At 36.0% G+C, this 17,464-nt stretch overlaps 1 protein-coding gene across 13 annotated transcripts in view; it reads left to right on the top strand.

Moving 5' to 3' along the window:
* Positions 1 to 17,464, top strand: part of BLTP1 (bridge-like lipid transfer protein family member 1) — a 126,451-nt gene that overhangs the window by 32,194 nt on the left and 76,793 nt on the right. For 12 of the 13 annotated variants that reach the window (XM_075036977.1, XM_075036980.1, XM_075036974.1 and 9 more), the window contains 10 exons: positions 445 to 562; positions 1,675 to 1,830; positions 2,816 to 2,913; positions 3,922 to 4,100; positions 4,254 to 4,360; positions 6,450 to 6,658; positions 9,768 to 9,995; positions 10,564 to 10,701; positions 13,972 to 14,148; positions 16,559 to 16,687. In XM_075036977.1, coding sequence (XP_074893078.1) covers positions 445 to 562; positions 1,675 to 1,830; positions 2,816 to 2,913; positions 3,922 to 4,100; positions 4,254 to 4,360; positions 6,450 to 6,658; positions 9,768 to 9,995; positions 10,564 to 10,701; positions 13,972 to 14,148; positions 16,559 to 16,687 — 1,539 coding nt within the window. Of the gene's footprint in view, positions 1 to 444; positions 563 to 1,674; positions 1,831 to 2,815; positions 2,914 to 3,921; positions 4,101 to 4,253; positions 4,361 to 6,449; positions 6,659 to 9,767; positions 9,996 to 10,563; positions 10,702 to 13,971; positions 14,149 to 16,558; positions 16,688 to 17,464 lie in introns of those variants that run through there. The other variant, XM_075037018.1, reaches the window with a different exon arrangement.

Below are 17,464 nucleotides of genomic sequence, written 5' to 3'. Positions count from 1 at the left end.
TTTCACTTCTGCAATGCTGTATTTCTGTAGGTCACCTTTCTCACTGGTTTTTAAGTGACCGTATTAGAGTGATGTTTTTAATGTTTAAATTTGAGCATCATATCAATGGTTGAAGAATATTCTGAGGGATTTAATCTTTAGTTTATTATGAGAAGTGATGCTTTTAATGAAAACTTTGGTTCATAAATTGCTTGGTACATCTACTGCAAGATGTATCAGAAGCTTGTAGTATACCTTTCCAAATAAATGAATACACTAACACTTGACCTTCAAGCACAGAAAGAGAGATTAAATTATTAAGGAACTGGAGAGGCCTTCTGTTCATCCCAGCAGGAAAACTGTTTTAATTATTCAGCAGAGTACATATGTGAAAACTGCTGAGCTACAGGGTCAAGCATTGTCATCTTTTCAAGTAATTCTGATGTTTTAATGTCTTGTTCACAGTTTCATATTAACGCTAGCTATCCCCGGATATGGAACATGCCACAGACATGGCAATGCGAACTTGAGGTTTATAAAGCAACCTATCATTTTATCTTTGCTCAGAAAAGCTTCTTTACAGGTAACTTCTTTGCTAAATAAGTTACATATCAAATTAAATAGTCTTTCTTTAGTATTTCTTTTCAAATTTTGCAAAGGTGTACAAGGTGAGGTACTCTGATTTCACATAGTTAGGATAACAAATTGTTTCTGAGGACAAAGTTCTTGATGTTTTCTGTTGCCTGTAAGCATCTAAGTACATGATATTCTTATATTTGAGTAGAGATACCAAATAATTTAATTTTCTAACATCTAAACTAAATTTGATCTTCAGTTATGTTAAGTGATCTTAAATTTCAGATGAATTTATTTCTCTCAGAGCTATTGATTTGTTTAATATTTGTCACCTAGGATGTTGATTTCTCTCATCCTCTCTCTCTTTGGCTGACTGATTTTCAGCTACTTAGGCTTTAGGTCATGTCCCTGTGGCTGACAGTTGATGAGAGGAAGTAATTTGCTCTTTAGGATTTTGGCTGTGAGGAGGAATACACGTGCACAAGGCAGTACAATGTGATACAGCATCACCAGACTGTTGCTGAATGTTCCAGCTGCAAGTAATGGAAAAAATATAGCCCCATCCATGTGGCACTGCCTGGGCTAATTAGCCCTGCTGGGATGAAGGATTAATTAGTGCAGGCATAGTGCCATGCTAATAAAGTTATCCTCCTAGTGAGGCTGGAGCCATTATCTGTATAGTGTTGCAGTATACAGCATAGTCTGCCAGCCTTTTCAGAGCAAACATGAACTTTTACAACAACACTGTTTTGCTGCATTAGAAAATACTACTAATGTAGTATCAGAGTGGAAAACCGAAGGAAGGCAGTTGGTAGCCCAGTGCTTTTAGTTCAATATGTAACTTTGCTACTGAACAAAACTAAACCAGGAAACTTAATTAAATTAAACCTATGGCTTTCCAACTTAAAAAGCAGGTGAGAAGTAGGAGGTGGATTCATAGCAAGTATTTGTGAAATATCTGCCTGAGAAGTGGATACTGTGTATTGTTCTTATTTTCCTTTTTCTATAAAGGAGCAAACAGTTAAATATTTACAATTTATGAAAAGCCAAAAACTTAAACCAAGAAACCTCTCACTTGATTGCTACTAACTTGTCTTTTATTACTTTATGTGGGTTTAGATTTGATCCAAGACTGGTCCAGTGATAGTGCACCTGATATTTTTTCATTTGTTCCTTATATGTGGAACTTCAAAGTCATGTTTCATCAATTTGAAATGATTTGGGCAGCAAACCAACACAACTGGATTGACTGTTCCACCAAACAACAAGAAAATGGTGAGGTCACTTTTTTTATTTGGAAGAAGAGCACATACTACAAAAATATGTATAAAACATTGAGAATATAGAGAGAGAGTACAAGAATTATAAAAGTTTTACTAGAAAAATGTGTGTTCAGTGATAACTACCCATTTTGCTACTGTTGATGTGCATAAACCATCCTAAAACTGTTGTAAGTTCTAACTTACTTCTTACAAATGCATACTTTTTTGGGGGAGAGTGCAGTTCTAGATCATGTTTTAGCATTCATTTTTCAAGACCCTTTGAATCTTTGATTTAGTACAACAGTTTGCAGAGAGCAACCATGAGGTCTTGACGTATATTCAGGAAGCTAACTGAAAACATTCACGTGGGAATAAGTTTTTTAAATAATGTTGGAAAAAATACCATTTGAACTCCACATAACTAGAAATGTCTGTTTCCTGTTCATTTCAGAATAGGAGATAATGCTGCTAATTCTAGACAAAACTAAGAGCTACATTTCAGAAAGCCAAAACTTTGTTTAATGTGCAATTTGGCTTATATGTATTTCAGTGGTCTACACTGTACTAGAATCTTACAATTTCAATGTGGAAAGAGGGTGGTTGATTAAAAATCATGAAGTCATGTTCCAGTTAAAAATAAGGCTCACTACTTCATCAGGAGCCTGACTAACTTTCAATGTGTGTTTTCTTGTCCAAAAACTGGTATGTGAAGCAATACAGGAAGTCATAAGATGTTAGTTACAGTTGTTTTTGTCTGCTTGCAATTTCATTGTGTTAAGTACAGTGTCTTTCTATAAAAGACAAGCTGTAGGGAGTAAATACTTTCAGAATACTTTAGTACGATGTGCTCTAAATACACAGTAGTTAAAATGGCAGTTTCTTACGTCATGAGTTCTTGAATACCTTTTCATTATTTTTGGCTGTATGTGTGATAATTTGTTGAAGAACAAAATAGGGAGTAATTTTGACAGATTTTTGTTTTTCCTCTTCTCTCCCAGTTTATCTAGCAGCTTGTGGAGAGACATTGAACATTGTTTTCTCTCTGCCTTTCACTGACTTTGTTCCAACCACATGCAATACTAGATTCTCTTTAAGGGTAAGTTCTTTCCCCCCTTGCCCCTTTTGTCTTCTAAATGTGAGATAATTTCCTTACCTTCTTCAGTCAGGAAATTTTAATAAACTCTTCCCTGAAAGAAAAGTACTCTCTTTCACTTCAGGTTCATACACTTTTTCTTTAAGTAACCCAGAGGTAAATGGTCTCTGTTGCTTACATGAAGCATCCAGTCATAGGTTGTTTTAATTTATATATACGTATGTATACTCAAAAATAGATTTTAAAAATAGATACACATGTATGCTTCATACATATATACACACATTTAGTATGTATATTTACTATATATACTTAGACCATGTGTGTCTATGTATATATTTTACCACTTGGAAGTCTGTTCCCATTTATTTACAAAATGTGAAAATCTAATGTATGTTCAAAGATAAAAATCAAATACTGGAATGGGTACCCCCAAAGCATTTTGGAAAGCCATCTTCCAGATTTTTAGAGTTTCTACAGAGTAAGTAATGATGATAAAGTGTTTTTAACAGACGCAGCTAATTCTTTGAAAGACTGTGCTTCTTGTCTTCCCTCAAATAGAAGCAATCTACAGCTACTAAAAATAAAAAACTAGTTGATGGTGATGTTGGTAATTTTGTATAATTAGATAGCAAAGAAAGCAATGTTTTATCTAGTTTTTTAAAAAAACCTGTGGTTTAGTTGAGATGTAGGGTAGCCTTGTGCCAGTCACATCACTTTTGCAGTATGGCTTGAACAACAGAAGAACAGGAATCATTAAAAGACATGCCCCTGTGTTTTACACATTGCTGTGGTGTGTTGTTATGTGCAAGTTACTGGACTTTTAACTGTTCAGAACTATAGAGCCCTTGGGGTTGCCCTAGAAATTGTTGGGAGCTGTGGTCAGCAGTCACATGTGAAAATTGAGATTTCTTGCCTCATTTTGCCTGTAAAGTGAAGATGATGGCACATACGAACATGGAAATAGCGTGAACGTAATTTAACTTTTCTGTTACTAATGTTTGATTTTAGGGAGAAGATGTTGATCTTCATTTGTATCTACCAGACTGTCATCCCAGTAAATATTCCCTTTTTATGTTGATGAAAGATTGTCAGCCGAATAAAATAAGTCCTGAATCTTGTATTTCTGCCGAATGTCAAAGTGGTCAGAAAACAGGAAAACCCAAATGGAGGAACATTACTCAAGAAGAGTGAGTTTTATTGTGATATATGTTTATGTCTTTATATTGGCTCTTCATGTTTACTTATTTGTTTGTGATGAAAGCAACCTCATATGTTCATGGAAGATATTTAATGAAACTATTGTACTTCAAATAAAAAAGAGTGACGTTTCTTTTTGAAAGGGCTGGATGGGTTGAATGCTGGACAGTCCCGAGTGTTGTGTTTACAATTGACTACTCATGGCACCCAATTTATCCTCAGAAGGCAGATGAGCAGTTAAAACAATCCTGTAAGTGTCACTACCTTTTTCTTGTTAGCATGTTTCATTTCAGGATCTGCTGTGACTTTGTTGGATCCAACTGCTTAAATTTGCAGAAATGAATTTTGAACTGAAGTACTATTACATGTCATATGGGAGAATGCTAATCTTTAGAATGCACCAGGTTTGATTTAAAAACTGACAGCATCTCGTGATGCAAAATTTCAGAATGTGTCCCAGTTCCCTGTGTGAAAAGAGGATACTGTCTGTATTTCACTTCTTGTTCTTAACAAAGTGGATCTCTTAAATGGGTTGTTGCATAACATAAAATATCACTTGGTATATTAAATGTGAAGTACAACATTTTTGTCAGTATCATGTTCCTTAGCCTTTCTAAGTCTTTTCCCTTTGAATGTTGTAATGTTGTCTTATGATTGAGATGTTTAAGTACACTACATATGAGATATAATAACATTGTCTTACCTTTATGGATATGAAACTCTGAGAATTCATTGTAGCTAGCACTGTTGAAGTGAACCATGGCCATCAGATACGAGTGCTAGACTGGTCAGTCTAACACTAATTTCTAAATAAGAATTTTAAAATTTTAAATGTCTAAACAATATTTCTAAATAAGAAATATTCTGTAAGTATGTGCTTGCAAAAAAAAAGTTATAAAATACTTAAACACAGAGATAAAAGTAAGTTATTTTAAATGCAGGGGGAGGTATTCAGGAAGTTATGGGATTACATAAACGTCTTTCAGGTTGAGATGCTAGAAGCAGAACTATGGAAGGAGAGGTATTAGAAGAATAATGAGGGCTAATTTGAATGGGCCTCAATCAGCAGGTGTTAGAAGACATGGATAGCGGTTTTAGGTTTTGAGTTCCAACAATTTAAATCTAAAAGACTCAAATTTTGGAGGATGAAGCAGAATAAGATTCATTTTGCAGGTGTTCATAAGTGCACTTGCGAGACTCTGTTTAGCTTGTGTCAAATATGCATACTTTGAATTTGAAAACATTTACTTGTAATAGTAGCAATTGAACCTGCATTTGAAAGTTTGTACATACACAGGTAATTTTTTTTCTGCAGCTTCCTTCAATGAATAATGCAGCACAGTCCAGCTCACTTCTAATCTGTGATGCTGATGGAATGTGTTTGTTACAGTAGCAACATCTGTACTTTATTTTGAGTCAATCCATAGAACTCTTTAAGTCTCTGAGAAACAAGTATGTTGTATTACAAGAGATGTAGATTCCAAAAAAGTGGTCATCTCACTGCAGCATTTAGCTAATTTGTAACATATAAAATAATGCAAGCGCTGAGCAAGCATTGTAGACAATAATGGTAAGTTAAAGCCTTGAAGGTTTTCTGGCTACAGGTGTGTATTCACTGTAGTTCTGTATGTGCTGGTTCTTCCAGTTGAACTGGCATCTGAAATCTTACTCCATCTGGAGCATCACTTCTATATGGTTTTTCCCACAGAGTTCTTTACTTCCCAGCAATTGCTTTACATGTCCAAAGCACTTCCAGTTATTCACTTCCTTGTCGTCGCCTTTCCTCACCTAAAAAAGACAAAGCACTTTCTTCTCCCTAATTCCAAATAAAAAGGAGGGATAGGAAATAAGATTTGAATTTCCAAACTGTTTTGTGACTAGAGTAATTGAGTTGTTTGAGAGGAAATTTTGGCCTACAGAGCTACCAGTTCAGAATAGGTTTTTAGTATAACTTTTGCAATTTTCCTTTTTATTCACTTTTGTTTATGCTGCAGTAGATGTGTGGTTGTGGGAAATCTGTGACACTGAAATGAAAGCATGTCTTTGTTTAACTTGAAAAGCAAGATAAATAAATAGAATTTTTTTTCAGAACTTGAAGGATTGTTTTTCTCTTGCATAATTAACATTGACTAAAATATTCTATATTTTCTTGTCTTCCCATAGTTACTAGATGTGAGAAACCAGTTCTGTAGCATAGATATATTAACATAATTATACAATCCAAACTGGAAAGCCGCAAACAGTTGTATATTTAATACACATTCATATCTGCAGAATTTTGTTCATCAGAAGCCTAACTTGTAATCAAAATCTGTTTTCTTCTTTGTTGTGCTCCAAAGTGTCAGAAATGGAAGAAACAATGTTATCTGTGCTAAGGCCATCGCAGAAAACAGCCGACAGTGTGATTTCATCTCCCACGGCTTCAACCCGCCTTCCCCTTGACCCCTCAGAGCTGCCCCCAGATAAGCTCCACGTGGAACTGGAACTCTCCCCAGATTCCCAGATAACCCTGTATGGACCCCTGCTCAAAGCCTTTCTGTCCATAAAGGTAGGCATAGGAACACAACTCCTGAAATTTATGGATGGCTACATGTTGGAAAGTGAAATAATTTGTTTGAAATGGAAAATTATAATTCTTCAGAATATGTGAATTTAGATGAAAACTTTCTGTAAGTACTAGTCTGGAATTACTTCATTTGGTGATATGGCATAGCTGAGATGAATTCAGTTGGTACAGGCTTATGAGAAGACTTCCAATATATGTATGTAGTCCCATATCAGCATAGTTTTCCTTTCAAGGAACAGTATATGCTCTGGACCTCATGTGCAGAAAATGTCATCTTTGACTTTTGCAGTAGTAAAAATAAAATAAAATTTTAAAAAAATTGTGATTAGGGCTAAAGCTTATATTAACAGGCACTTTTATGGAAAGATGTCTCAGAACCCATGCTTTTAGTGCATTTTAAGTTCTGCAGAGTGTCCTAGTTGTTTGTTTGGTTTTCTTTTAATTAGATTCTGTGAAATTTCAGGAGTTAGGATCATGGAGGGGAAGGACATGAGAATAAGTTTAATTTTAAAAGCTACTTCAGTATTGAAGACTTTCTCATCCTTTTCTTGATGTTAATATGCTTTAAAATGTTTGTTAGCGTTGCTTATGTTGTGTCCTCTTCCGTTACTGATCTTCAGGGAGGCTAGAAACAGTTTTAATTTCTTCCCACCTCCTTCACCCTGCCTTCTTGTGACAAAAGCAGAGGTGATTGAACATGTTGCTTCTATTTGACTAACAGTGAAATGCTTGGGTTTTGGTTGGGTTTTGTGGTTGGTTGGTTTTTTTGGTGGGTGTTTTTTTGTTTGTTTGTTTTTTAAAGGTCTGTTTTAGCCTATGCAGATCTAGGCTAAGGTAATGCTTCTGGAGGCTTTCATTTTGGGTCAGGGAATGAGGAATTTTGAGACAGGTGATCACTATCAGGACTCATACTGAAACAGTCATTTTTATGAATTTATATAAGGTATTGCATGTAAGCAATGAATAGCAGAAAATACTCCATTTTTGTAGAGTATAGGACTTGCAAATACACTCATTATTTTTTCATGTTGCCACTAAAGTAAATAGGATTAAAATTGGGCCAGCATTGCATCTTGAGGTTTTCAGTTCTTCTGATACAGAGGAAATGTGCCGATGTTTGAATTGTTTTTTGAGCTCCTCTTTTGGAGCCCATAAATTCATGAGATGGTTCTGTGTTTCTAAGCAAAGCAGTGCTTCTTTGGTGCTCTTTGCCTCTGGAAGTATATGTAAACAGTGCTATGTTGGATCCCTTGATTCTATGATGATTTAATTTTTTTAGGTGCAGATTTCTCAGATTAAATCTAGTTTTTTTTAATCTTCTAAATCTCAAGAGAAAATTTAGATTAATAGCTCGTTTTTGAAAATGCGCATTTATTGTTCTTTTTAGTATTTTTGTGACTGTGTTTACAACTTGTCCAGCTGTGCTGGCAGCATCTCTTAATAGATTTTGGGGGTGTTGGGTGTTATGCTTGTTTTCCTCATTTGTGGTTGAATTGTTTTTTTCAGTTTGTTTTCATTGATTTTTTTTAAATACGTGCAGGAGAGATTCCTGGACATGCATTGTTCATGCAGTTTTGTTAAGCCTTCTTATTCTTGGGAGGTAGTTTTTTGGCGTAGCACACTGTTTCTTGCTGAAGGGCTTACTGGCTGGCAATGAATGATTTATAGGTCCTTGTGTTCCCAGCAGAAGGTAACAGGAGTAAGTTACTGGAGTTCTTAGCACCCTCTGCTGGGTCTGCCTTATAAAAAATATTTCAAGGTCTGTATTATAACATCAACTTTTATCTTTTCCCTTTGCTAAAAAGCAAAGCAGATTAGCTTTGCTTAACTTCTGAGGGTTCTTTGCTTTGGCCACAGAGCAGTGCTTAATTCATGTGTGTTAACACCAAAAATACTTCAGTACGAGATGGTAAGATTACATGTCCAGAGGAGTCATTATTTCAAGGCCGCTAATGAGCCTGCCTTTTCTGCAGACCTTTTTCAAGGACATGGTACTTTGCAGTTGCTTGCTTGCTTTCTGTCGTACACTTCCTTTTTGCTTGCTTGCGCTGCAGACTTGTGCTTGCAAAAGAACAAAGAAGTTTTGGAAAGCAAATGAGGCACAGAAAAGGGAAGGAGGGGAGCAAGAAACATCATAAGATTCAAATCTGTTTCAGTTTAATCTTCAGTCTAGCACTTACATGTCTGCATCTTGCAAATCACCGGTGGAGTTTGTAATAGTTGGAACGTTTCTGTCAACGTGAGAGGCTGAGGGGCTGAATTACTTTCTAAGAACGAATGAGGGAGGAAAGTTTGTGTCTGTGTTGTAACTTCTTTGGTCAGAAAGGATTTTGCTCCACCGAATGCTTAGTCCCCACACTTCCCACATACTGAATTAACAAGACAATATAACCTGCATAATTCAGAAAATTCTTCTTGAGAGTCTAGCCTTTTATTTTTAAGGCAGGGAGGAGGTGACAAATTATCAGAAATCTGATTCTGATGCACTTAATAAATAAAACACAGGAAGTTGATTTTATTTGTTTTTAATTAGTGATGGATTTTCTGTTTCCCGGTAGAATTCGGCAAAGTTACTTTGGTCTTAGATAATTGAGAGGGTTTGACTTAGAAACAAGATGGGGTTTAGACCCAAGGGGAGAAGCATTTGTGAACTAATATTTTAGAAGCATGTTTAAGACTTTGAAATATGTCGATAACAAGTTTCAGAAGATTGGATGAGAGTGACTTCCTGCAGGATGTTTTGCGTTTTCTCTCAAAGTTATCTGTCTTTAAAAGCACAAAACCTGTTTAAAATATCAGTAGTTGTACTTCAGAATAGTTATGTGTATTGCGTGCATCTAGAATACCAGTACTTTGAGAACTACTGAGAGCCCCTTCTTTTCCTGCAAAGCACGTGGCCTAAATTTGCTCACTTAAGGTATCTGTTTTTCATAAAATAAAAGTATGTATGTTTCTTTAGCTATATGTTGTAGCTATACCTCTTATTTTAGGGAGGGCTAACATGCAGAAAAAGGTTGGATTTGTATTTCATTACATTGTGTATATGTTTTTAATTTGTTTTCCATATGGTCGTAACAATTCCTTTTCCTAGGAAAATTATTTTGGAGAAGATGACATGTACACTGATTTTGAAGAAGTTATTTCAAGCCCTGTTTTGTCACTGTCAACATCTTCAAGCTCTGGATGGACAGCTGTTGGAGTGGAAAACGACAAAAAAGAAAATGAAAGTTCAGTCAAGCCAGTTCACCCTCTTACTTTACGACCATGGGATATCACTGTGCTTGTTAATTTGTACAAAGTACATGGGCGATTACCAGTGGTAAGTACTTAAAATATTTTGCCTCATGTAATTTTTTTGCCCTAGTTTCATAATCTGGAGTTAATTTTAACTCCCTGGAACGTTAACTTAGGGTGGTGCATACCAAAGCGTGTTTATAGTCTCTACTAAAATTGTGGCTATCTAAACCAATTTGAGACGTGATTTATTTTGCTTATCTGGGAGGCAGAACTGGATAACTTTTTATGTGATTTTTATTCAATGAACTTGATTTTGTGTGATAATATTTTTGATTGACCATTATGATTTCTCTGCTAATTAGCAAAACTGTCTTCTAATGGTGCATTCTGCTCTGTGCAGCTGCATTCTGAGGGATCCCCAGGAATTAAAATAAGAATCCAGATACAAAATTGGGTTCACCCGAAGGGGTTTGAATTGCTGTTGATGTAATTGTTGAAAGGGTTTTGAAATTGCACAGGCTTCTTTTTGAGTATCCACTTGGAGGAAAATTAGCATACTTCCTGCTCACAGGTTTGCTTCTAATCTTACGATTTCAACCATGTTGTGTATTTTCAGTTTCTGAAACAGATGTGTGTAATTTTTATTTTAGCATTGCAGTCCAGATGGTCCGGAGTGCCCTACAGCTTTCTTGGAAAGGTTGTGTTTTGAGATGAAGAAAGGATTTAGAGAAACAATGCTTCAACTTGTACTGTCTCCAGTGAATTTGTTTCTGAATGACAACTATCAGGTAGTAGGGTGTTTTTTATGTGTTTGCGTATGTGTGTTTGTATTGTGGAAGTTGTGATGATTATAAAATTGAATTAATTTTTATTAGGAACTTTTCTATTGTACACTTATAAAGTTTATTAAGGCTTATGAATCATAAGAGGTATTAAAGAAAAATCCAGTGCATTTTTTTTTTAAATCTTTATTTCTGTCCAGTTTGCATTTTAGTGAAATGCGCAAAAGAAAAGATTGTATATTCTTAATTTTGCTTAAAATCTTTCTGGAGAAGGTCATTTACGAAACTGAGACTAATAATCAGACTGATCTTAGGACCAAACCATTGGGTGATCTCTGGTTTGTGCGTGGGGATTTTTTTTTTTTTTGTTTTGTGTGGTGGTTTGTGGTTTGGGTTGTGTTTTTTTGTGGTGGGTTTTTTGTTTTGTTTTGTTTTTTTTGAAAGGATTGGGTTTTAAACGATACTGTAAATACTGCCACATGTAAATTTTGTGCAGTGGCTGGATATGTTTCACTTTTCTAAGCGTATAGTTTTAAAACTACACGTGTTAGTAAATAGAATAACCGCATCTTAGACTAAATCACACAGCTGGATCTGTATCTTATGGTCAAGATATTGTTACGACCTACAGTCTTCCTCTGGAGGAGGAGTCATGAGGCATACTTCAGAAAGTGCTTAATGAGACAAAGTTTAGTCTTGTTTGTGTATGCTACTTTGATTTTAGTAAATTTGCAAAAATTGCCCATGTGGATGAATTTAGCTCAGTGAGGAGTTCAGGGTGAAATTTGTTAACACAAGAAGTTATCCTGATTCAGTGCAGGTTAGTGAATAGTTGGAGTTCTTATTTTGTTTATGCACGTATTAGTTGCATTAAAAGCACTATGATACTTAGACTTTGCCTTAGAGATTATATTGTTTTCAATGCCTGTGTCCTGAAATATGTTACTGCCAATGGCCTATATGAAATAAAATTACAATTATTTTTATCTTATGCACATTCCAGAATTTGAAAACTGGAATACTGTATACAGATGATGTATGTCACCCTATTTTTTTATTCTTATGTCAGTAAGCTAATGAAAGGAGTTGGTTGATGCTTGTTTAGTCTTTCCAAATTTGGATCCAGTGTGCCACAAGCACAAAAGTACCTTAAGTGTAACCACTGACTGTAAACTAATAGATTAAGGAATTAGAAGAAATAATGAACTTCCTTGATGGCAAAAATTTAAATTACATCTTAGGAGGTTCCATGTTAGCCCTCATATTTTTGAGATGTTATTCTGTTAACCTCTGATTAGTAAAGAGGAAATCCCCGATGAGAATGTAGAACCTAAACATCTTGGTTTTTTGGTTGCAACACCGCAATTGTCTTTAGCAGCAATCTGAAGAAAGCGATGGTGCGAAGTCGCAGGAATTGCAGATGCGTAATCTATATGGGATTAATAGAGTTGTGTTTTTAGAGAGCTGGGGAGATTGGACGTACTGACAGCATGGTGGCAGGCAAAAATTCCATTTTCCTTATAGGTTTTGTCAGGAGCTAAGTATTTGGATTGCGTGGCTTATTTTTCAATTGAATGAAGTTGTCAGAAGGTGCAGTTGAAGCTGATGACATTTACAGCTTGAACATACAAACCTTTATGTAATGAAAAATTGCATCCTATGAATTTCCAGTTATGTTATCCAAGTCCGCTGAAAGGTTTTTGTATATTATTTTTTGTGGTGGTTTGTTTTTTTGTTGTTTGTTTGTTTATCCTACGAGGAATTCAAGCAATTGAATAGCTGCTTATTTAAGAACACAATCTATTTTGTGCAGAGACCCTTAAATATTGTTCAAACCTGTAACTTAATTATTGTATTGCAATTCATATGTACAAGGAAGCAGAAATGGGGTTGCAGGCAAAACCTTAATTTTTTTTGACTTTGGTTTTTTTATGATTTAATTTCACAGCCCTGAGACTACTGCATGACTTTTTTTCCAGTATTTTTACTGTTTAGACTTGGTAATGCTGTGGTTACATATTTTGCCTCAGGTTTTATATGTTCTTTTTGGTTGGATTTATTTTAATACAGAAACATTAACTCAGACAAATAAGACTTCTGCCTGGGAATGTCTGTTGTTTGAAATGATAGACATGCAGGGTGACATGTTTTTAAAAACACTGAAGAAAGTTTTGATCAGCTATGTGTGTTACTATGACCTAGTGTTAAACTTTGTATTAATTCTTGCCATTTCATGTTGAAAAAGTTAATATTTTGGGTTTAAAAAAAATTACCCTTTATTCGTTTTACTTATCTCCAAAGTGCAGTTTGATACTTCCCAGTTCAACCTTAAAGTGAGAAGTTCGTAGTACTAGTGTATATAGAACAGGAATCGTCTCTCTGCCTAGCTGGGCAAGTATTATTGCTTCGTGTTTCTCGTTCATATTGTTTTGAAATAGTTTCTGAGTCAAGACATAGGTCGCCAGTGATATCAAAAGAGTAGGGCATGTTTCTTCTTCATTAAGCAATTCCAGAGGGTTTGCTGACAGTGGAAAACAAACCAGGCAAGATAACAAGTTGAAAAAACTGAACGAAAGAGAAGTTTTGCTGTTTACTTTACTGGGTTTAATCCACAGCGTACCTCCATGCAGTCACAAGCTTGTAGTGTATGCCTGTGCTGTTTTTATCTTTTCAGTTTGTTCTCTGGCTGGTGGAGTGATATTCTTTGCAAAGTATTACATCTGGATTTTCATATCTGCAAACAAGTAGCTTTGCTTTAGGTAGCCGAGAAATACTTTGGTGAAAAGTGCAACTTAGAGGACAGCCTCTTATGTTTGTTGTTTGGGGGTTTAAATTTACTTTTAATTTTTTTTCTATAATGTGTCAGCTTTCTCATAGTAGCAAACCTTCATAAGTCGTGGTTTTTAACCTCTTGATCACTTCCATTGTTTAAACGCTTTTAAATTCCTTTGTTTATATTTTATTGCAGTACTATTTAACACATGGTGTCTAGATGTCACTGTGTGGAGTTCACCATGGGAAGGTTGTTGATGATGGTTGCTAAAAACTAAAACAAACTTGGGTTAGATAAACATCCCCCTCTTCTGTGAGTGTTGCATATATGTTGTTGGATGGGTAATGCTGAGAAGTCTTGGGACTGTCTAGCTGTACAGAAGTCAACAGGATTTAAGAGGTGAAGATGAATGCGTAATGAAATATCTCTGGTTACGCAGTTTTTGCACTTTCTATTGATGTATTCTTTGCAAATATTAACTTTAACTTACTTGTCCTTAACAGCGACCTGCAGCAGATGAAGTTCTTCGAGAGGGTCACATCAGCCTGTCAGGTCTGCAGTTACGTGCTCACGCAATGTTTTCAGCGGAAGGTCTGCCTCTTGGAAGTGATACTTTGGAATATGCATGGCTGATAGACGTACAGGCTGGCAGTCTTACAGCCAAAGTTACAGCACCACAGGTACTGTCTAGAAACTATTAGCTTTGAAGCATTACCTGTCTTCTTTCTTGTAAAACTGGCGTAGCATGGATTTTTGGAAAGCATGTGATCTCGTCTTAATTTGGATGCATCTGTGCCTTAAGTAACCTTAACTTTATAGTTTGAAAATGTAATCATTTCTGTGAATGGATAGGAGATGCTAAATGAGCTGAATCTGATATTCGTCTTCAATCTAGGTGTAACCGGGTGGCTAGTGTTATATGAGAATTTGAAAGGATGATGGTAACAGAGCACGAACAAATTGGTAGTGAATACTGTTGTCACTACATGTATGTTACATCTGTGTATGTTAATGTACTTTAATACTGGTTAGAAAGGCAACCACAGTATCTGCATGCACTTTTAAGTGGTTTAATCACAGAGTAAATAATACTTCTCTGTAAATAGAGCAGGTGTTTTGGGATGGCTTTCAGCCATAAACTAGGTAATGTGATGAAGAGGAAAAAGGAAAATCTGTTCAAAGGGTTTAAGTATGACATGACTTAAACTTCCTCTGAGTTTACTTTTATTTTGTGATGCTGACTTCTGGAGATGCAGGTTTTTTTACCCCTGCTGGTTAACTCTCTGGGAAGGACAAAAGAAGTTTTCAGTTGTGATTGCAGCAGTCTGAAAGGCAATTTGACCCTTGGATGTAAGGTTCTTGGAGATATGTTGGCATTTGCATGAAGGGATGCGGCCAGCAATAAGGATATCAAGTTGAGCATCTGGCAAGAATTCAGCTTACAGATTAAGTTCTGGCTTTCCATAGAAAGCTATGGACAAAGCCACATTTTAAAGTAGGAGACGAATGAGATAATTTGTGGGAGCGTAGTATGGGCAGGCCTCAGCAGGAAGGTGGCTGGTAGCTCAGTCATGCTGCTCACTGCATAAGTTCTGATACTTGGTCCCAGTGGAACATAGTTTGCTTTCACAGTATTGGATTATCTTAGGTCAGTCTTAGCACTAACTCCTCCTAGTTTTACCATTTGTTACTTTTATTTTTCCACATATAATAATGGCTCCAAGTATACAATAGGCAGATCGCTTTGATTTATTTCTGATGTGGGCTGCCAGGTCTTTAAAAAAGGTTGCTTTGTCAGTGTATTCTGAGACATGAGACAAGTACATAAATTCTGTTTAGTAGTTACTGTTTGGGTTGGTTTTGTGGTTTTTTTTTTGTTGTTATTTTTTTAGACTTCTACATCTTCTTACTCCTCTAAAAATTGGCATTATTTTCTGGGATTAAACACATATTTCATTAGGAGACACCTGCAGCAAATAAAGTCAGAACAAGGCATACAAGCAATTTCAGTAAATCTAATGAATAGACTCCAGATGTATTTTCATGCTACATATACAGACTTTTGTGGCAGTGTTTCCCCAAATGCTACCACTGATTTAGATAAGCTTTAGTATTTACTCCACTGCTCTATGCTTCAAAATTGAACTTAGTTGATTTGAAGTACTCTAAGGTTAGAGAACATTTCTAAATGCTTGATGCAGCTGAAGGATTTTCCTCCCCATACAAAGCCATTCTTGATTGTATGCTTCATACAGGATTTTTCTTTTATTTTTTTGTTGTCAGTACTGCTATGGAACAGAACTTGAATTTGCTGTTTCAGGATCATTGGCTTTTTTCCTCCCATAGTGTGATGTATTGCAAGAATTTGCGAAGGGACAACACTAAAGGGAGGAGGAGAGATTTCATGCAGGACAGTCATAGCTATATTAAATTCCATTTAAATTACTGCTGATTTTAAGTCTCCTTTCCTTTGGCTAGCCAAAGAAAACCCATTACCCTCGCATAATACAGACAGACAGTCATGAATAATTTCCTTTATGAATGAGCTAACTATACAAAAAGACTTAAATCTACAACAGGCTAATTACTAGGTCTAGCGAGATTCAGCAGTGTTCTGGTTAGCAAGTTTCCTCCTATGCTTTCTAAATGTAAGTCTGTTACTTATATACAAGGAAGTCTGACATTTAAATTAGGAATGGTAATAGAGTATTTTGAAGTAATTTTTTCAAGGTAAAAGGAGGGGAGCTCTGTCTTTACAATGAAGTTCTCAATTGACTGTAATAGCAAAAGCTGTTTCCTTATATTAAGAAATCATTTAGGAAATTGTTTAACATCACAGTGTTTTCCATGAAAAACTACAGAGACTTGCATGTTGTGGTGCACACAAAAATAAAAATGAATCTTGAATAACAGGAAGTAGACTAAGTGCAAGTAAGGTAGTGCAGCCAGGATGTTATTGTGGGGTCTTTTGTTTGTTTTTGCTCCTGCTCATCTCCCAACCTTTGGTGACGTTCTTTCAGTACTCTGTCAAATACCAAAAGTTCATTTTGCATACTTGTTATTAGGCAATGTGTTGTCACTTGCTTACAGCTTGCATGTCTTCTGGAATGGGGACAGACCTTTGTATTTCATGTGGTATGCCGGGAGTTTGAACTGGAAAGGCCAAAATCTGTAATAATATGCCAGCATGGAATTGATCGTCGGTTTTGTGACTCTAAGGTAACCTTTCATCCATCTTAATTGTTTGCTATATTTGCACAAGTTCTTTGGAACAGTTTAGAAATCCAGCCTAAAAGTTATAAAGGCACACGGAGTTTATAGTCAGATTGGATGTTCCCTGTGATAAAGTATAGCTAATTTTGCTTTAGAAAGAAAAGCGGTTCTCTCTGGATTTTCCTGTGGATATGCACAGTGTTTTTGTGCTCTTTTAATTGTTTTGAGAAACAGTATCCACAGAAGTCACGCCTAGTTTCTCACCTCTACTGTCACAGTTAAGAGCCAAAGGTCATACTGCAGTGTCCCTTAAGAGACAAAGGTCATACTACCTCTTGTGCTCCTGGCACATTTCCATGGTACTTTTTCATCCCCTATCCTCTGTTGCTGAAACAGTGCTTTGCTGGGAGACTTAAGCTGACAGCTTATAGGCTCCATGCACCTTTTTTTTTTTTTTTTTTTTTTTTAATTTTTTTTAAACATTGGACTCTTACTTAACCATCATGTCGGTGTCGATTCTGCTTTTGGTGCTTGTCTCTTAGAATCCATGTGCATGGTCACTTGAAGACCAAAGGAGGCTTGCCATATATTAAGTGTGAATCCTGGATTTCATCTCTTGACAAAAACTGGAACAAATCAAGGAGGATGTCATGTTCTCTATTAGGAGATGAGACTTGATTTGCCTTTTGCTGGTGGAAGCCAGGAGAGCCAACTGGGTCCCCTGATACTGCTGGACAGCAGAATTAAACATGCACTAGTGAAAATGAACCTCAGCACAGAAAC

This window comes from Buteo buteo, chromosome 1 (assembly GCF_964188355.1).
Source record: "Buteo buteo chromosome 1, bButBut1.hap1.1, whole genome shotgun sequence".
NCBI lineage: Eukaryota > Metazoa > Chordata > Aves > Accipitriformes > Accipitridae > Buteo > Buteo buteo.
This window is presented reverse-complemented; position numbering and strand designations above follow the sequence as displayed.